An 18,845-nucleotide genomic window follows, 5' to 3' on the forward strand; every position below is an offset into this window, starting at 1 on the left:
AATCACTTTACTTAAGTGTCAATGTATTTAGCGCCAAGCGCTACTGAACTGGGCCACTTTCCAGAACGAATTGAATTTTAGGAGTGCTGGCATTTGAGAAGAGGGGAAAACCGGAGTACCCGGAGAAAGTCCTCTTGGTTCTCAGAGAAAGGACGAGAACCAACAACAAACTTAACACACATATGACGCCGAGTCCGGGAATCGAACCCGGGCCACATTGGTGGGAGGCGAGTGCTCTCACCACTGCGCCATCCCTACTCCCTAACAAGTTAGTCGCAGTATCGCCTATTTGATTCGTTCAGACTCATTGTAAGGGATCTTTTCTCCTATTTTATCGGCTGATTACCAAAAGCGTCTTCTTGTGATAAAAGTGGTGATGTCGCTGACAATTAACATAAGGACCATGTGACCGTGTGAAGGCCGGTTTTGGCCGGTGCTGGAATGATTGGCTTCATTAAAGCGCGTATGAAGTGAAAAATAATTTATGCCTATTTGAAAAGCCTTTCAAAGAGAACAAGAAGTTTTCCTTGTGGCCGGGACAACCGGAACAACTCAATGGTATACCCCGGTTTTCAAAGAAAAAACGTGTGAACATGCTTCATTCAGACCAAAATCATGAATGTCCCAACTCTATTTCAGACTAGACCCTTAAATAGATGCCCAATTAATTTCTCGATTACAAGCAGCTGTTCAGGAATGAAAATGGATCCGTGTGAGCGGCGGAAAATCAATCCTAACCCTGAAGGCCCAAGGAACTGCATCGGTTTGTATAAACATTCGAGAAAAGCTTCAAATTCCCAATGTTGCTCAAACTCAAGAAAACGCAGACAACGAAGAAGAAAAAGAAGAGATTAGAATTTACAGAAAGATGGCTTCTTCTAAAAAAAACCCGCTTAATTCCAGACCAGAGTGTCAGAACAAACTTTACCTTATTTCAGATCAAGGTGGTCCACATTTATGGCCTATTTTAGATTTTAAAAAAAGGCTAAAAAACCATACCCTTTGGTGCCACCCATAGCTATATAGCTTATATAGAGGAGTATTTCATCCCCTCCTCCTGCGCTAACACTGAGGACGTTTCTGTTCTGTTTAATATATTTGTTTGATTAGACGATCTAACCGTGTATAAATAGATTAACTTTACTTTACTTTACTTTTTTTTTTTACTTTTCAAAAATGACAAGTTCGACAAAACCGAAATTTCTCTCAAACAGAAAGACACTACAGTTTGCAGACTTCGACTGTTTACCATTACTGGATTCTTTCATTGGCGACTCCATAATTTCAGCCAGGGTTGGTAGCAAGGATGCTATTAGAACGCAAATGATTTCTTTTCTTTTTATAGAACCTGCTATAAGAGGACGTACGTTGTGTCCGCCCGGGTGTCGGTAATGATCACGTTATTCAGGAGTGGAAAGCTTTACCCAGCAGTTCTACTGACAGGGCTGTCAACTCTCCCGGATAATCTGGGAGTCTCCAGATTTTGAGCTGTTTCTTCTGGTCTCCAGATTTATGTCTGTAATCTCCCGGATAATTGACGATGTTTGCTATTTGTCGACTTTCTGACAAGACAATCTGAAATGCGTAGCGTTGTTTGTGTAAGTGTTGAATGTAGTCCCCCCCCCCCCCCCTCCCCCTCCACTGAAGCCGTGAATTTGACCTTGATGTGACGCCTCTGTAAGGCGGTTTGTTTATATTGCTGGCCGGGGAAGTCATATTCTCCATATTTGAAGACGTGTGAGGTTGACAGTGGCTGCTACAATAGGTAGGAGGTGATAACCTTGTGCTGAAAATACTCAAAGAGGGTTTATCCACTGGCTGAAGTAATCACAGCTCGTAACACTTTGACGACAGCATTCTAAATTATCCTATAAGCACTGGCTCCAACTTTTAAAATACCATAATCCCTTAGTCGACTTAGTCCACCTCACACTCCACCGAGCGCGCGACAACTGGAAAAATCATCAGGTGAGAAAAGCCTGGACTCTAGTCTGTCTATTCTCAACAATATGGCTGGTCGAAGCTGACAACTTTCTGTATTTTGCCTTCCTTTCATTAACATTGACCAAGAATGTCAAGAAAGCGGGGACCTAGTAATGCACTAGAGAATACCACAGAGAAAGCACTGAAATTCAGCCCAGATCTATCGGGGATAAGGGCCGTTGTTATAGAGGCTGGCCTCGGGAAGACTAGGGCCGCCATCTTGGCAAAACAACTCGAAAGACACGGTGGAAAACACAGCAAGAAGTTGGACAGCACCACAACACATTTACTGGTTGACAAGAAACTGAAAATAGAGAGGGTAAAAAGGTATTTAGGCGTGAAAGATATCCCCAAGGAAGTTTCTGTTGTGGATTCGGAGTGGTTAAGTACATGCCTCTCTGAAGGAAAACTCGTAGAGTTAGAAAAGTACATCTTGGGTAAAGATCGCTTTGAAATTGAGGATAAATCTGCTTGTGAGCCGACAAGTGGCAAAAAGACAGAGCAACTTTCAGACTTAGGTGTTGTTGGCACTGGAATTTCAGGCCCTAAGCTAGATCTAGAAGCAAGTACATCAACTGAATTAACAGTAGTTGGTAGGTCTCCAACCAAGTACTCTGTGCCTAACCCTCAAGACAGGAGTGCAGATGATGACAGTGATTATACAGACAGTGGAGATGAAGGAAGCAAAGCAGGGAGATCACCAGTTATCACCCCAAATGTGTCACCAGAAAAACTTCAGACAAGTTGGGTATGTGCTCAACCGTCCACGTCACAGCAGGAAAACCATAACCAGTTCATAACAGACAAGCTTCAAGTCCTTGCTACATCCTATGCAAACACTAAGGATCAGTGGAGAGCCTTGGGGTATAAGAAAGCCATTGCATCAATCAAGAATCACCACAAGAAGCTGGAAACCTGGGAGGAGTGTAACAGCCTCCCGTTCGTTGGAGAGCGGCTTGCTAAGAAGATCTGGGAAATAGTACAGACTGGACACTTACGAAGGCTTGATCATGTGGATCCCAAGCAAGGAGCTATTAATTTATTTGTTGGCGTGTGGGGTGCTGGACCTACAACAGCAGAGTCGTGGATCTCACAGGGACTAAGAACGCTTGAGGATCTTCAGAAGCATGGAAAGCTAACACGTCAACAAGAGATTGGTTTGAAGTACTATGATGAATTCCTTGAAAGGATGCTGAGGGAGGAGGCTGGCAAAATTGAGGAAGTTGTGAAGAAGGCAGCATTGAGTATTAACCCAGGATTACAAGCTTTTGCATGTGGGTCTTACCGCAGAGGCAAACCAACATGTGGTGATGTTGATGTCATTGTGTCACACCCTGATGGGAAGTCCCATGAAGGTGTAATGACAAAACTTCTAGAAAGTCTAAGAACCTCAGGCTTTCTCACAGATGATCTAACTTTAGCTGAGAATGGTGAGCACAGGAAATATCTTGGTGTTTGCAAACTTCCTGGTGAAAATACAAAGCACAGGCGACTAGACATCATTGTTGTACCTTACAATGAGTGGGCATGCTCTCTGATGTACTTTACAGGTTCTGATTACTTCAACAGGTCAATGAGGCTTCTTGCTAAGAAGAACGGCATGTCATTATCAGAACACTCTTTAAACACAGGTGTAATTCGCAAAGGAAGTGAAAAGATTTTTGATGGAACGCCGCTTCCTGTTTTCAGTGAAAAGGATGTCTTTGATTATCTTGGGCTTGAGTACAGAGAGCCTCATGAAAGAGACTGGTAATAGAACCTAACCCTAACCACCCACCCTCCCTCCCTCTAGCAAAGCCATCAATGCTTTGTAAGGGTTTAACAGTTATTACAATATTGTGCCAGTAGTACCAAGGAAATTCAATACAATTTTTAGAATGAGCAAATAATTTAGTGTCAAATTACAATCACAGTGTTATATCGTGTTTTTTATTACATTAAAACCTATTTTATCACAGTTATTATTATTAGATTATCTTATTAGAATTTTAATGCATTGCTACTCCTTTAGCCTAGAAAGAAAATTTTTATTCCTGTATATTCCACAGCTGTTATAGTCTTGCAGAGAGAAACATAGTGACATTAAGATTAGTTAGTACATAGCTAGGTATTTGTAATTTTTTTAAATAATTGCATGTATCTGCTCTCTTATTGGCTGGTATTTCTTGTGAAATAAAAAGGCTTTGCTTTGAATTCATACAGACATGTTGTTAGGAATGAGGGAGGGAATTTTATTAGAAAACAAGTGGTCCCTCTTTTGTTTTTTCTCAAGCTGACCAAGGTTGGTCATTTAAAATTAATAGATGAATGCCTCAGTTCTCCTTACAACAAGCAATTATCTTGTGAGGGCATATTTTTCACATTGCTCTTGGTTTTCTTTGAAATGGAAGTTGGTGGGACACATTCCTTGTTGCATTTGACGTAGAAAGAATGCACTCCTAAATTATACAAATTGGAGTCAAGATTGTATTGGACAATGTTGATTGAATGAATAGATCTTGGGACATGTACATTCCACTCCCGATAACTCAAACCTTCAAGGGAAATTGAAAAAGGTTCGCGTTATCGGGAGTTCTAGTTATCAAGGCTAAAATTATATAGAGAATGACCTGAAGGGAAAGGAAAAGTGGTTCGAGTTAGCGCGAGGTTCGAATTAGCGAGGGTTCGAGTTATCGGGAGTCAACTGTATCTGGCATCCCCAACAGATTTTTCAGTGGGAGATGACATCATCACCAACTTGGTAGAGGGATGAGAGTCTGGGATCAGGTTTATCAAACTCACTCCCTAATCTTTAATTATTATTAGCATATGTATGGACAATAGAGGGTTATGAACTGAACCAACTCATCCACCAAAGAATAAAATAGTGGACCAAAAAGGCTGGGAATTTTTTAACTTGAAGTTGTGTCAAAGAAAATTCCTGTACTTTGTACAAACAGGAATGAAATAAGTCAATTTTTATGCACAAATTGGACTTCTCAGTAGTATAGTGCACGAGAATAGTCAAATGCAAAGTTGTGAATCAGACCATTCGGAAATCTTTCCGAGCCCAAGTCTCTATGTGCCTTCGATCCTCAGGGGTTGTTTAGTCTATCATCCAAACGTTCAGGATTATTTTATCCCGATTCCTGAGTCCAGTCCAATATTTCAATTCGGTTGTCACTCAAACGTCACGAATTTCACTGGCGGAAGAGAGGGGACCCTGGGAACGCGGTTGATTTCAACATGGCGGCGCTTGACAACTAAACGGATAGGAGAAACCTTGAAGGGCTTTGCCAGCACAATGAGTTTTATTTGTGTAAAGGAGGGCGAGGAGCATTCTCTGATTTGCAATGGAACTCGCTATGACGTACACGAAGAGGCCCTTAACTACAAGGACGGACTGTTTTGGGTTTATCTTGGCGTCTATGTGGGTTTGGTTCTATTTGCAGGTTTGTACCTTGTTTAATATTTTAAGCTTGTTGTCCGCTAAAAACTGAAATACTTTCCACTTGCTGTGGGAAAGAGGAAAACGAAAAGTTTGATCCGGGGTCTTAGTTAGAATGGAAAAAGAGAAAATTCCGAATGATGATTTGGAAAAACAGAGAAAATTCCGAATGACAATTTGGTACGATCGTAATTTGAGTAGTCCGACTGTATGCGCACATGTAAGCTTAATTCCCATATCCGTGGAGGATGCGGAGGAAATAGTCAAGCAACTTATGGCTGGATTGAAAATAGGACCAAATAGAACTGATTTCAAACAAAGTTGTCAGCACTGAGGTCTTCTGAAAGGAATACAATAACTGATTGAACTTAGTTTCCGGGAACAAACATTACTTGCTGAGACATGACAACATAAGCTAAGCTTAAATTCTTAATTATACTTGTGAAGTTAAGGGAAGTGATGATGGTGTGTGTAGGGGCTAAAGCTAAATTAAACCGTGAAAAGTAGCAACTCAGTCTTGTAATAAATCAGTAAATTAATTATTCAGCATGTCACAAGCATATGACTGATCCTCAGAGATATTCAGTCATGTGCCTCCATGCAGGACCAACAGCACATATTACACTGAATTGGCAATGAGTAGCTAGGGGGAGGTGATGGCGTAGGGATGGGAGGGAGGAAGGGGAGCAGGGAGCACTCGTCTCCCACCATTGTCGCCCTGTTTTGATTCCCAGCGTTGATGCCACATGTGGGTTGAGTTTGTGTTTGGTTCTCGTCCTCGCTCTGAGGGTTTTTCCAGGTTCTCCAGTTTTCCAATTTAACCCAGAAAACACTAGTCTTCCTTGCAGCCATTTTCAGTGTCGTTACGCAACGCTCTTTTCTGGGAAGGAGCATTGTGTGACGACACTAAAAACGGCTGTGAGGGAGACTAAGAAAACACAGACACATTTGAAATCAGTTCCTAGAGAGCTCTTTGGTGCTCCATGGCTAAGCATTAATATTTTAGGGGGAAAGGGAGGGGAGGCAAGTGCATCATCACTCTCCACAGCCATAGGGGCTGTCATGGGTACACTTTTGGAGACCAAAGAATGCCGCTCCAATCCCCTTGTCAATCAGTCATTCTTGCCGCTGGAACTGATTCAAGTCCCGTTCACTCCTTAATATTAATTTGCAAGGCATTTTTTCTTTGGGAGTGAGTATTATGAGCAGAATAAGAAAAACATCAATTTTATATTGGCCAGGGACTTTATGAGCTAGCCCCAACGCATGTTTAACACTGAGAGGTGGCATCCTGCCAGAAGATTCATCAGAATGTTAAATAACTGAGAAGAAAGTGCTGCCTTTGCTCTGACATCTGCAAATGGTTAGACTTTCTAGTCTTCTTCGACAAGGACGATAAACTGTCTGACAACCCTTGTTTGTATATAACTCTGTGGGACGTTAAAGAACCCACTCACTGTTCGCAAAGAGTAGGGGACGTAGTTCCCGGTGTTGTGGTCTGGTCTTTGTGTGTATACTCTCATGATGGGCGCATTTGATCATCACGTCATGTTAAAATGTGCGTTACAAGTATTAAGTATTCAGTATTCAATGTGATGCTACTGACAAGTTAAATCACAGATGCATGGTCTCTTGGCAACATATATTTGGTTGTCCAACTGTCAGTCCTTAATAAAATTTATATACTCCTTGGCAATATAATCAGTGAAGTGTTTTCTCACCATTGCAACCTCTTCTACCTCAGGGAATATTTGTTCAAACAGTGGCCATTTTGAGGTTTCAAATTGATTTTGGTTTGACTATTTTAAACCAGTTTTAATTTATATTTTTCTTTGTCTCATATTCATTGCCTTAACCTTTTACCATGGAGAAAATAAAAATATAAAAAAATATTTATTGTATTACAGGTACATATTAATTTTGTCTTATTTTGTGACAGGTTTAATGTCTGGATTGACAATGGGCCTGCTGTCACTAGACATTTTGAGTTTGAAAGTTCTTCAAAGAGGAGGAAAGCCCTTAGAGAAGCAGCATGCCAGTAAAATTTTGCCAATTGTAGAAAAGCACCATTTGTTGCTTGTCACCCTGTTGTTGGCAAATGCTGCAGCAGTAGAGTCCATGCCGATCTTTATGGACAGGATTTCTAGTCCTGTGATCGCTATCTGTGTATCAGTCACTGCTGTGCTCTTTTTTGGAGAGTAAGTGCAAGTTTATAAAGTTACTCAGGCCTTTGAGAGAGGGGATTTCAGGGGGTGCTTACCATTTACGTGGAAAATCCAGAAATTCCAGTTGGAAAATCAAATGGTACACATCATTCCATTTGAAGTAATTCTGAAATTATGAGCTTCTGGTTAAAGTGATACATTTTTAGTACTCCTTTTGGGATTTACAGCTGATGTTCATACATTTTGCATGTTATCCATCTTCTGTTAAGACATTTAGCTAAATCATTTCATATTTATGTCGAAAATTTCCATCCAGGTATTGCATAAATGGTAAGCACCCCAGATCTGTTATATAAAATGGGCGGGGGAGGGAGGTGTTTAATGTCATACCTGCTAACTCCCACACGTTTTGCCTCATGCCTGTGAATCAAAAACTTCTATCTCCCACATACATGCTGATTTCTTACATCTGAATCACAAATCTGGAGTACTAATAGTTGCTTAACTGAACAGCGTATAAATTGTTTTAATTTTAACAAAATAATGTAGACTCTAATGAATGAAGCTACAAGTTGTGTTAATGGCATTTAGTCTTGATTAAATTCTCCAAGTAATTGACCAGTTTTCTGGTAAATGATATCCTATTCTAGACCAAAATTCTCTGGTTGATTTTTTATACCCTATCCCAGACTATTTAACTGCTTGAATTAAAACCATACTCTTGACAGTGGCACAAACCCATAAGTGCTTACATACATGTATGGGAATTCTCCCTCTCCTCCCCCCCCCCCCCCCGCCCCCTCCCTGGAGCATGGACATGTCAGACTCATGCCAAGGTAGTAGGAATTTGCAACCAATAGAGTGGTTGATTTTTTTACTTGACTGACTACAGGACTTCAGGCACCCACATCCCATTAGACAATTGGTGGATTTAACATCACTGTGTGGAACAAGAGTTTCTTGTGAGCCTGGTAATGTTACTGGATCTCATTCTTTCTTTTGTTATTTTTTGCAGAGTTGTCCCTCAAGCCCTTTGCACCCGCTATGGCCTAGCGATAGGGGCAGCTTTGGCACCGTAAGTAGCTAATGCACAAATGTAATTCAGAGTGTCGTATAGACTTGGCACAAGTCGACTTCTTTGAGTGGCAAAGTCACGAAAGTGAGGAACAAAGTTGTGACAGCGAGTGAGAACTCAACAAGGGAACCAAAACCAACATAACATAATAAAGTGTAAAGAGGGTAAATAATATTGGAAAGGGCTTTTAGAAACTCTAAGTGTCGTATAAAAGGGTCAAAAGAATATTTTTTCAGACGTGACATAATTTTTCAACTCTGTAAATCTATGACTAGTTAGTCTAGCACAGGATGCCCAGCATGAAGTGAATAGCCTCAACTTGTTAACATGCAAAGATTCGGTGGAAGTGCAGTGCTCTTACCACTACACCACTATTATTATTATACTATGATTGGAGAAGACTTGCATGTGATAGAAGGAGCTTTGTATACTTGTTCAGTCTCATTGGCGTACATTAGCATAAACAGCCAGGCAATGATGTCACCAGAGATTCTCTTACAGATCGGCCTCATTTACTGCATTTCACAGGTTTGTTAGAGTGTTGATAGTGTTGTTGTTTGTTGTTGCTTGGCCCATTTCCAAGCTGCTGGACTGCCTACTAGGACATGAACACTCCACATTCTTCAGAAGAGCAGGTAAGAAGCATTGCTAAGCATTGAATTTAAGTCTCCAACATTATAAATACATTACATAAGGAAACAATGCAACAATTCAGAGAGTAACATTAGCCCAAGAACCTCTCTGAAGTTCACTTATCAGTGGGAGAGCCTTCCTGGCTTAAACATCATTGTCTTCTTTGTCATCATCATCATCATCATTGTCGTCGTCATCATCATCATCATTATCACTGTTATCATCATTGTCATCGCAATCATCAACATCATCATCATCACTACTTTTACTTTTATAAACCACCAGCCATATGATCTCTTGACCAAGAGTCTGATCCAGGCTAAGGCACTAATCACTACATGGCTGCATCTCAAAAGCCAGTTTTAGACCCAATAAAAAACATGCTGTGAGTTTTTTGAACGGCTTCAAAAAACATTCGTGAAAAAGTGTGTGTCAAAAGAGTTCATAACAATAATGCTTTTGTGAAAGTTGAAATTAGCATAGGAGAAAAACATCGCATACTAATGAGGAGGAAGTTTATCGAATATTAAGTCACTGCATGAGATGTACCGTATTTACTCGAATAAGCGCCTCCCCCAAATAAGCGCCGCCCTTGATTAAGCGCTGCACACGGAGCGGAATGGTTAATAGGCGCCGCAGCTCTGGTGCGGCGCTTATTTGAGTATTTCCATAAGATGATAAAAATACACTGTAACTGCTGCTATGTGATTCTAAGCCAGCAATGGGAATTGTTTTCATCAATAGTGATGTTTTTCAGTTCGCAGTGAGAATATCTTAATGCTCTTTCATTCAGTTCTCTCTTCAAAATGTCCACGTTCTTCAGTTCTTGCGTGAAGGCTTGCGACAAGCCCAACCTCCCTCTTTCTCTTTCAGTAAGGAGATTGTCAGGGTTTGCTGTACTCATGAAGTAAATTTATTTCTACCATCAAAATATTTTGTCTTTGTGGTAAGATCCTTTTTAATAAGCGCCACCCTCGAATAGGCGCCGCTCTCGAATAAGCACCGCACAGGAGACACGAAAAATTAAATAACCCCCTCTTAATCGAGTAAATACAGTATTATCAACCATTTGATAGGTCAATGGGCTTATGAATTATTAATAAGTTTTTGAATGGTAATTAGTTCCACTTGCTACAAATTGACAAGACCTGGGGCCCGTTTCTTAAAAGTTCCAACTTACTGGGCTCAAAAACTAAAATAATTATATGCACAACTTTCTCAACAGAGAGTAACTTTTGTTGATTTTGAAAGCTAAATTTTAAAATATTTAAAAATATTGTATTAAAGGAAGCACATACTAAGAAAATTGCATTAAAATTACTACCAAGCTATAGAAAATGGATTTCAAAAAATGGTTATTGCGTCTGGTAAGTTATTGGAACTTTTCAGAAACAGGTGTCTGGTAAGTTATTGGGGCTTACGAGAAACAGGTGCCTGGCCACCCTTCTGTATTCACCAACAGTATGTGTTTACATATTTTCCTCTTGGTTATTTCTTTCCTATTTCAGAGTTAAAAGAACTTGTGGATCTCCACAAGGAGTCAACAGATGCCAATGAGGATCCTCTTAGAGATGATGAAGTCATGATTATTCAGGTTGCTAAACAAATCCTGTTAAACAGCCCCCCTTTGTCTTTATATGGAAAATAAGCTATCTTTTTATGCCTTTTCTTATACAGCTGTATTGGGTATTACTATAAATGAGATTTTAAACAACACAATACAGATTATTTACAGCACAATGCACAGATAATGAATAAAATGGAGCAAGTTATGAACCCAAGAAGGTACATGTACGTGCGAAGGGGACATGAAGTCCCATGCGAGGCCTCAGTGTGGCATATCCGTGGAGAGGGTCAAGGAATTAAAAATACCAGATTTGCCTTATTTTAAAACCTACTCTTTGTAATCATTTCTGCCTTTACATGCCCCCAGACCCCCCTCCCCCCTCAAAAGGATTCATGCCAACTGACAACACTGTTGTTGAAAAAGTCCTCGATCCACCCATGCTCTGTTTAAGGGGGCGTTACACCTAAATTTGAATGAAATTTGAAGAGGTTTTAAGAAGGGATAGAAGAAGGAAAATAATTTTTGGAACACTAACAGACAGCTGATACCCACGCAAGAGCACCCCAGGTTGCCAGTGGACTAACTGGTATCTGTCTATTAATTATTAACTACAAATTCCAATTTTCAAACTTCACATAATTCTTCAATATTTCTTATTTCTCTTAATTTTACCAATCCTTCTAGAAAAACTACTCCTCCCAAATATACCCAAAAATCACCCAAAAATTCATAAAATACCCCACAACACAGATTCACAATATGATGATAGGGTTTTTGGATTCTTGAAACGCGAACGAGATATTTTCATTAAAGCCATGTCAAGTGGCGGAAAAATGGCGTTCAGGTGTAACTCCCCTTAAATTGTGGTCTTAGGGACAAAGCCTTGACATCAGTATCATGTACTTTATGCCCTTTTCATTTATTTCAAGTTGTAATGTTTTTCTTTTTACAGGGAGCATTGGAGATGAGAAACAAAACAGTTCAAGATAAGCACACTCCCTTGGACAGAGTCTTTATGCTGGATCTTGATGGCAAACTAGATCATGACACAATGAAGCAGGTAAATTTTCACCTAAAGTTCGTTCTTATCTCACCTTTTTTATGTGCACAGTTTTTAAGAGAAATCAAATGTGTTGTCAGTTTTTTCCTCAAGTGCCAATGCATCCAAGTTTTTTTTTTTTTTTTCGGAAGGGGGGGGGGGGGGAGAGACAACCAACCATAGTGAATGTATTTAACAATAATTATTCTACAGGCGTGTGTTCGATACTTAACAATAAGATTATGAGCTCGAGATTTCTATCGCGTGATAGCTGATGAGGGCGCAGCCTTAATCAGCTATCATGCATAGAAATCTACTACTGGTTCAAAACTAAACAAGTAAATGAAATCTATTTCCTCATCGCAGACACTTCGAAAAGGCGACAAAGCGGCTGCCATTTTGTTGACAACTGCTACTCACTATCTATCACAGAATAGATAGCGAGTAGCATAGCCAATCAGAGAACGGCATTCGTGATAGAACACTAGTACCAGTAGATTTATACTTAAAGATGATAGATAGCCAACGAGGTGTGCAGCGCCGGGTTGGCTGTTATTATCGTGTATCCAACAAGCTCGAGTGGAATAATTGTTTTTCCCCTTGACGTGTTCTCTTACCCTATTTGTGGGGTATGGTATAATGGCTCTTATTATTCTACACAATATAACACTGCCCAAATATGGTCATGGTGCACTGATTATTCGTCGTCCGTAGTGAACGAATAGTGAGCTTACGCAACAGGACGGCTGAGGGAAGGGGACGGTGAATTATCGTTGTGTGACCAACATGACATCTTAGTACCTTCACATTTTTAGGCGATTTACGACTAAAACTGGTTTTCTTACATCTTTTACAAAGTGAAAACCACGAGCGGTAGGAATGTTACAATCTAGAGTCGTAAATACTTGGCCGTCACGTTGGTCACACAAGGACAATTTGCCGTCCCACCACATCGCCCGTCCTGTTGCTTAAACTCCCTAATATCTTGCAATATACGGCCTCGTCGGCTAAGTATCTCGTTACATTTATTTATTTTGCCACACCACAAATATAATGATAACAAAAAAAATTAACAATGGCGAGGACTAGGAGACCTAAAGGAAACTATGAAGCTTATATTAATTAGGACCTGCTTGTTAGGACCTGTTAGACCTGTTTGTCGTTTTCATATGACTTCATGTTTGACAGAATTATTTGTGCTTTAGTAAGAATTTAGGGTAGGGGACACTTTGTGATGTTTATCATACGGTTCATGCATCTCATTAGCGTGCATTTGATATGTGCGGTGTATAAATGCATTACCAAAAACATGATCATGAGTGGATTATGGTAAAAACGAACCTCGAACAAGCCTCATTAAAATTTATGCTAAGCGAGTGTTTCCTTCCTAAATTTTTCTTTTTTAAATTCTTTTTGTCCTTGTTTATATCTACAGATCAGCAGGAAAGGCCATTCACGTGTTCCAGTGTACAAGGGAGAGAGGGGAAATATTGTCGGCGTTCTGTTTGTTAAATCGCTGATCATGCTGGATCCTGACGACGCCATCCCCATCAAGGACGTGTACAAAGCTGGTTCTTTTCTCAAGTCTTCAACAACGGAACCGTTGTTTGAGTTGCTTGACAACTTTCAGAGTGGAAAAAGTAACCATGTGTTTTTGTTGTTGTACTTCCTTAGGGACTATGCTTTGTAATGCAAAAACGTACGTTTGGTTTGGAGCCCAGGGCCGCCCAGGGGTCCATTGGGAGGATTCAACTCCGGTCTTTTTTTTTTTTTTTTTTTTTTCGGTGTAATAACCAAGTACTTGATCTAGGTTTGCATGCAATGTTTTACTCTTAGAGTGATTTTCATTTGAGTGTCGAAAGTCCTTCGCCTTTGCTTCGGTTTTCCTTCACTGCGTTCCGTGATTGGTTAAAAAAAAAACTCGCGCCACTTTCTCAACCAATGAGAAGGATGACCAGAACCAATCGTGACTTGCTTGCTCGTATTTTCCCGCGCTTATCACCGGTTACACATGTTTACTTCAAATTCTGATTGGTTCTTTGCGCTGTTTGTGTCTGTTGTGATTGGCCACAGTAATTACTGTGGTTTTGGTTTTACGGCGCTCAACTGAAAACTGCTCTATCACCGCATGTAAGTCTCTCGAAATTACTGACCCTATCCTTGCATAGGTCGTCTTCTTCAGATGAACCTAGGTGAAACAGTCTAGTTCACTTTGAATCTCCCTTTGAGGGTAGAGCATCAATAATTGGTATCAAGAAATGGGCCATTTTCTTTCTATGCCCACCTTAAGGTGGCAGTTCAGCATTGGTCTTTTTTCATTACATTAAACTACTGTTTCATTTTTCAGGTTGCTAAAGGGAAGTATTTTCGCTCTTTAGTACTTAAATATTGTTTTTACGCATCCCTACTGAGGAGAAAATGTACACAACTGCAGTATTGGTGTGTTGTACAGTGATTTTGTCCGAATTTCAGTGACCCCTGCTTTTCTTGCCTGAGTACACAGAAGTCGTTTCGCGGTACCTCCACTGGTCTCTCCGCCAAAACGACCTCCGAGTAGACACTGTGACGTAATTTGTACCCAGATCAGGGTAGTAATTCTGATTGGTGGAAACACATTTCCCACGCGGTGCGCCTGTATATCGACCGTTTGTGTTTTTTCAAGATCAAGGAAATCGGCCACGGCTTTCTGCTGTGTCTCGTCAAACATTCTTCGCCGAGCTCGAAGATGTTTCCTTTACGTCGCCTTGTGTTCCCCCATTTTCCTTTCTAAGGGTAACACCCAGTAGGAAATTCATGGGTCTCACTTTACCTGAGGTTTTTCAGTTTAAAAGAATTAAAAAAAAGAATCACCGCAGTTAAGCAGCAACTTGAATTTTGTTTACTTAACGGCAATGGCGAGCTTCACACTGATTTGTCGTTTTTCCTTTCTCCGATGTAGGTCATCTATGCGTTGTGTACAAGACACAGATAAACGAAGGAAATCAAGTGACATCCGTAAGTTTATTGTGCAAGTCGAAGAGCCCTCTAAGGGAAACGCTTTTGTTACGTATAGTAGGTGACGAAATTTTTAAACGCTTTGGCCTCGTTTGAGCAGGTGATGTCTAAGCCAAGAACCTGCAAAAAGATATCACGTGAAAGTTAACAAGTTGCTCCTTCCTCGTTTTTAACTTTTGAAGGCGCGTAGCGTTGAATGAGTGTAGTAGATAGGGGAAAATTCTCTTGGTTGGTTGGCTGGTCGTTCGCCGATCCCTCCATCCTACGTAAACTTTGACGGGTAATTCCACCGACCAGTGCAGGCCTGCGAAATCTCAATAGTACTTAAATACTGCGGGTGCATATATTTGATTGTTCATCAATATGGCGGCCTTCGAGGGTGAGAATACTCTGAATACCCGCGTTCTCGACCTCCGAAAAAGATTTCAAGTTTCTCTGATCTATCAATAAAGCCTAACGTCACGTTTGATTGACCGTCATTTACGGAGTAAGAATAAGCGGAAAAGCTATTAGATTTCTCTTTTCGGGTGAATTTGGGAAGACTTTTCAGCAAACTTTCGCTGACACGTGATAATTCACGTAGTAATTGAGTTCGATTGGTTTCGATTTGTTCGATTGGTTGGGAAAAACTCACACAAAGTTCTGTGTTCGGTTTCAGTGTTCGATTGCCGAACTCAATCCGTGGATTGAGTTCGATTGAGTTCGATTTACTATGCTGGGGATAATTTAAGAGCCATTTTGTGTTCCGGTAACTCCAAAAACCTCTTATGAGGGATTTGTAGTAATCATTGTATTTATTCTACTCCAGAATACGGTCAATCATACCCTAGTTATATCTGAACCAGGCTTTATATTTTATTTTGCCTCTTACGCGGAAGCTCTTCTGGATCGTGACGTTATGTTTCCTCCCTTGACTACCCCAGACAAAATCTCTATCATCAGTTTTGTCGTTTCAAATTCTTCTCGAGATTTTCAATAAATATATACTGAGTGAAATGGCAAAAACATAAGGCATTCATTGGAATCTAACAAAAAAAGTGAAGACAAAAGTCACGCGCATGCACTGGGGATCGATCCGGCCTTCCCATCACCAACCCAATATCTTACCGTTAAACCTAATTTACCAAGTTAGTGAGTGAAGTAGGGGACCTTGCCTAGTCCCTGTACGGCTTTCTCCCAGGCCCTCATGATCAATTCATTTCGGTGACAGAGAGAGGCCTAGGAACTAGACAGCAGGGACCATACAATCCCTTGCAGCCCTGTGCTTTTGAGAAAAATCAAAAAAATTCGCCTTTACGAGTTACCTCACAGAGCCTTTGATTTAACGTTGGAATCCCCGTATTAACACTGGTGTGATTCATTTTTTTGCGTGGTGTTTTCAGAGAGTTGTTGGAATCATAACTTTGGAGGATGTGTTAGAATTGCTGATCCAGGAAGACATTTGGGACGAACAGGACATCCTTCGAAATCGCTACGATGTACAACGACAAGTTTCTTTCGCCAAAGCCAAAATAAAGAGAATGAAATCAGTTGATATCCCTGACAGAGGGCGTGGTCCAATGAGCCCCAATTTCAGCCATTCAGAAGTACGTTTCTGCTTTTATCTTTTTTAACACTTATATTCTTACTGCGCAGACGTTCTGCGCATCTTTGCATTGTCCGAGAAACCCTAATTTCTTAAGGACGGTGCCTACCAATACCGAAGTATTTTTTGCACAGTTTATGACTATGCGAGAAAAGCAGATCTTAGAATGGGCTACTGGAATCCAGAATAAAATTGGGGTAACCACGTGTATTTTTTCTAAAAAACGCTAAACTACAAAACAATGTGTGACATTTTTTTTCCCAAAATGAAGCTTAATTATCTCTGAAAAATGCATGGTTAACTCTAACTTTCTTTTCGGATTCCGATAACCCTAGCCAAGATACGCTTTTCCCGCGTAGTTATAAACCGCGCAAAAATATCAGGTTTAGCAGGCAACGCCGTTAATAAGGTAAACTGTAAGAGGTGTTTTCGTAATGCACCACCAAATTCTCTCTGAATCCAAATCAACACTATGTTAACTCCCTGTTGGGATATGAGGCGCAAGGGTCAACGGTCGAGGTTAATAATGGTAATAGTAGCTTTCACGTAGAATATCACTAGGCCAGCTTTCAAAAAACCATTCTTGAAGCTGTTGATGGAAGGAGCCTTATAAGGAATTATGGGAAACGATTCAATTCGAGCTAGTGCGTGGAAAAAAAACGAAGACTTATGGTATTTAATGACCTTTAATGACCTTAGCACCCACGAGTCTCCTGTAGCTCAGTGGTAGAGCATCCGAACTAGTAATCGGAAGGTCTTAGGTTCGACTCCTGATAGGAGCACTCGGATTTCTTTTTTCCGAGTATGCCTGCGTCACTTTCTTGAATAATCATCATTCTCACTTATGGTATTGTAGTTGTTGTTAACTTGAATGTTCCTATAATTCAGAGGGTGGGAGGAACTGCGAGAACCCTCTGCCTCCAAGAACTGTTCGCAATAGTTTAATGTCAACGTGCCCATTTACAATGTTGTAGGGCAATCTCAAGCGAGGATGTTTTCGCTTTGTTTTTTCGCACCAGGAGGCACTGCCGAGGAGACACGAGACAACAAGTGACACACAGCCACTGTTGGCACACAGCACTGAGAACTTTTGATTAAAGTAATGGCGTTGATGATGATGATGATGATGATGATGATGATATTGATATTGAAAAGAGGGTAGCACCAAGATAACGCAAACATAGTTATGTGAGAGCTTAGATTCTCACACTTTGTTTGAGGAGCAACCTTCACGCATTCTCATTCGCATCGGGTTTTTCCAGCCTCAAATTTATACAAGAGTGCTCGAGAAGCCTTCGTTGTCGCTCGGCTTGATGGACTCGTGTGCACTCATAGCCTCTTGAGTGATCTCTTGAAATATTAACGTGCTTCGTGGGGCAGGAACCCGGTATTGAAGGGGGAAGAAAAACGGGAGGGGGAGGGGAGAGCGGGGGGGGGGGGGGAATATCGCAAGAAAAAATAGGTTTACTAAGGTGGACTTGGGTCGCGTGACATCCAAAAACGTTCAGATGCAACAGTCAATGACTACGATTTACAAGGGCATTTTTTTGCGCTGAAAATTGATTGTAACGGAGTTGACCTAATTATAATAAAACTAGCAACGGCAGGCCGCCAAAAACAAACGGAGGAAAAAAAGATCGCGCCTTGTGGCATTCAAACTTAGGCCTTTCTGAAGGAAAGGATGTTGCGTTACACTACCACGTAAGGTGATTATTTCTTCGAAAATACTGTATAATTTAGTGTTAGATACCGCTCAATATCTGGCAAGCCCTAATATACATAAGACTAAAAATGTACAGAGTTTGTGCGAAGGTGTGGTTGAGGTCGCGCGTCCCAAAAATTGCAATATAGGATAACATTTTGCAGCAAAAAAAAAAAAATAATAATAATAGTAGCAATAATGAAATAAAATAAAGAAGAAAAAGAAAAAAAAAAAGGAGGGGAGAGGACGGAGCCGGCAAAGGAGCTCATAGTTCAGCTTACTAGTAAAGGAATGTTCAGACCCTCTCCCCCATCCTTCTCCACATTTCGTCAAGGGAGGGGTCGGTGAGAACTTAAAGTATAGCTTACTAGAAAAGGGATATCCAGACCCCCCCCTCCTCCTCCAAATTTCATGAGTGTCCTGCAGATTTTTCTTGCATTTAACTGGCATATCAGAGTTAAAGACTTCCATCGAATTGATTCAAGAACACAAGTCTTTTTCTGGTTGAAAGTCATCCTTTTACCATGAAGATCGAATTGTAATATTTCTTAGTAAAAGTGATTGTTGTTAGTGATGATGATGATGATGATGATGATGATGATGATGATGATGATGATGATGATAGTTTATCCTAACTTATCCTAGATTTCTAAATACCACTGTCGTTATCAATGG

The 18,845-nt window shown here is 40.6% G+C and overlaps 2 protein-coding genes across 2 annotated transcripts; both read left to right on the forward strand.

Moving 5' to 3' along the window:
* Positions 1–2,003: 2,003 nt before the first annotated feature.
* LOC146483543 (DNA polymerase lambda-like) lies at positions 2,004–4,180 on the forward strand. Its single transcript, XM_085105532.1, has one exon. It carries the CDS (start codon positions 2,072–2,074, stop codon positions 3,734–3,736), a length of 1,665 nt encoding a protein of 554 aa, XP_084961658.1. The 5' UTR covers positions 2,004–2,071; the 3' UTR covers positions 3,737–4,180.
* Positions 4,181–5,178: 998 nt separating this feature from the next.
* On the forward strand, positions 5,179–18,358 carry LOC146483544 (uncharacterized). The gene is made up of 10 exons (XM_085105718.1): positions 5,179–5,414; positions 7,350–7,608; positions 8,591–8,650; positions 9,179–9,285; positions 10,792–10,877; positions 11,803–11,910; positions 13,325–13,529; positions 14,828–14,883; positions 16,266–16,469; positions 17,488–18,358. The coding sequence occupies exons 1-10, from the start codon at positions 5,267–5,269 to the stop codon at positions 17,560–17,562; spliced, it is 1,308 nt and encodes a 435-aa protein (XP_084961844.1). The 5' UTR covers positions 5,179–5,266; the 3' UTR covers positions 17,563–18,358.
* Positions 18,359–18,845: the final 487 nt, after the last annotated feature.

The sequence above is a fragment of the Pavona decussata genome, unplaced genomic scaffold, assembly GCF_977016875.1.
Source record: "Pavona decussata unplaced genomic scaffold, jaPavDecu1.1 SCAFFOLD_38, whole genome shotgun sequence".
Lineage (NCBI taxonomy): Eukaryota > Metazoa > Cnidaria > Anthozoa > Scleractinia > Agariciidae > Pavona > Pavona decussata.

Coding starts and splice junctions, on each gene's coding strand:
- LOC146483543 (XM_085105532.1), top strand. CDS start 2,072: ATGTCAAGAAAGCGGGGACCTAGTAATGCACTAGAGAATACCACAGAG.
- LOC146483544 (XM_085105718.1), top strand. CDS start 5,267: ATGAGTTTTATTTGTGTAAAGGAGGGCGAGGAGCATTCTCTGATTTGC. Junction 7,609..8,590: donor GCTGTGCTCTTTTTTGGAGA/GTAAGTGCAAGT, acceptor TATTTTTTGCAG/AGTTGTCCCTCAAGCCCTTT. Junction 8,651..9,178: donor ATAGGGGCAGCTTTGGCACC/GTAAGTAGCTAA, acceptor TGCATTTCACAG/GTTTGTTAGAGTGTTGATAG.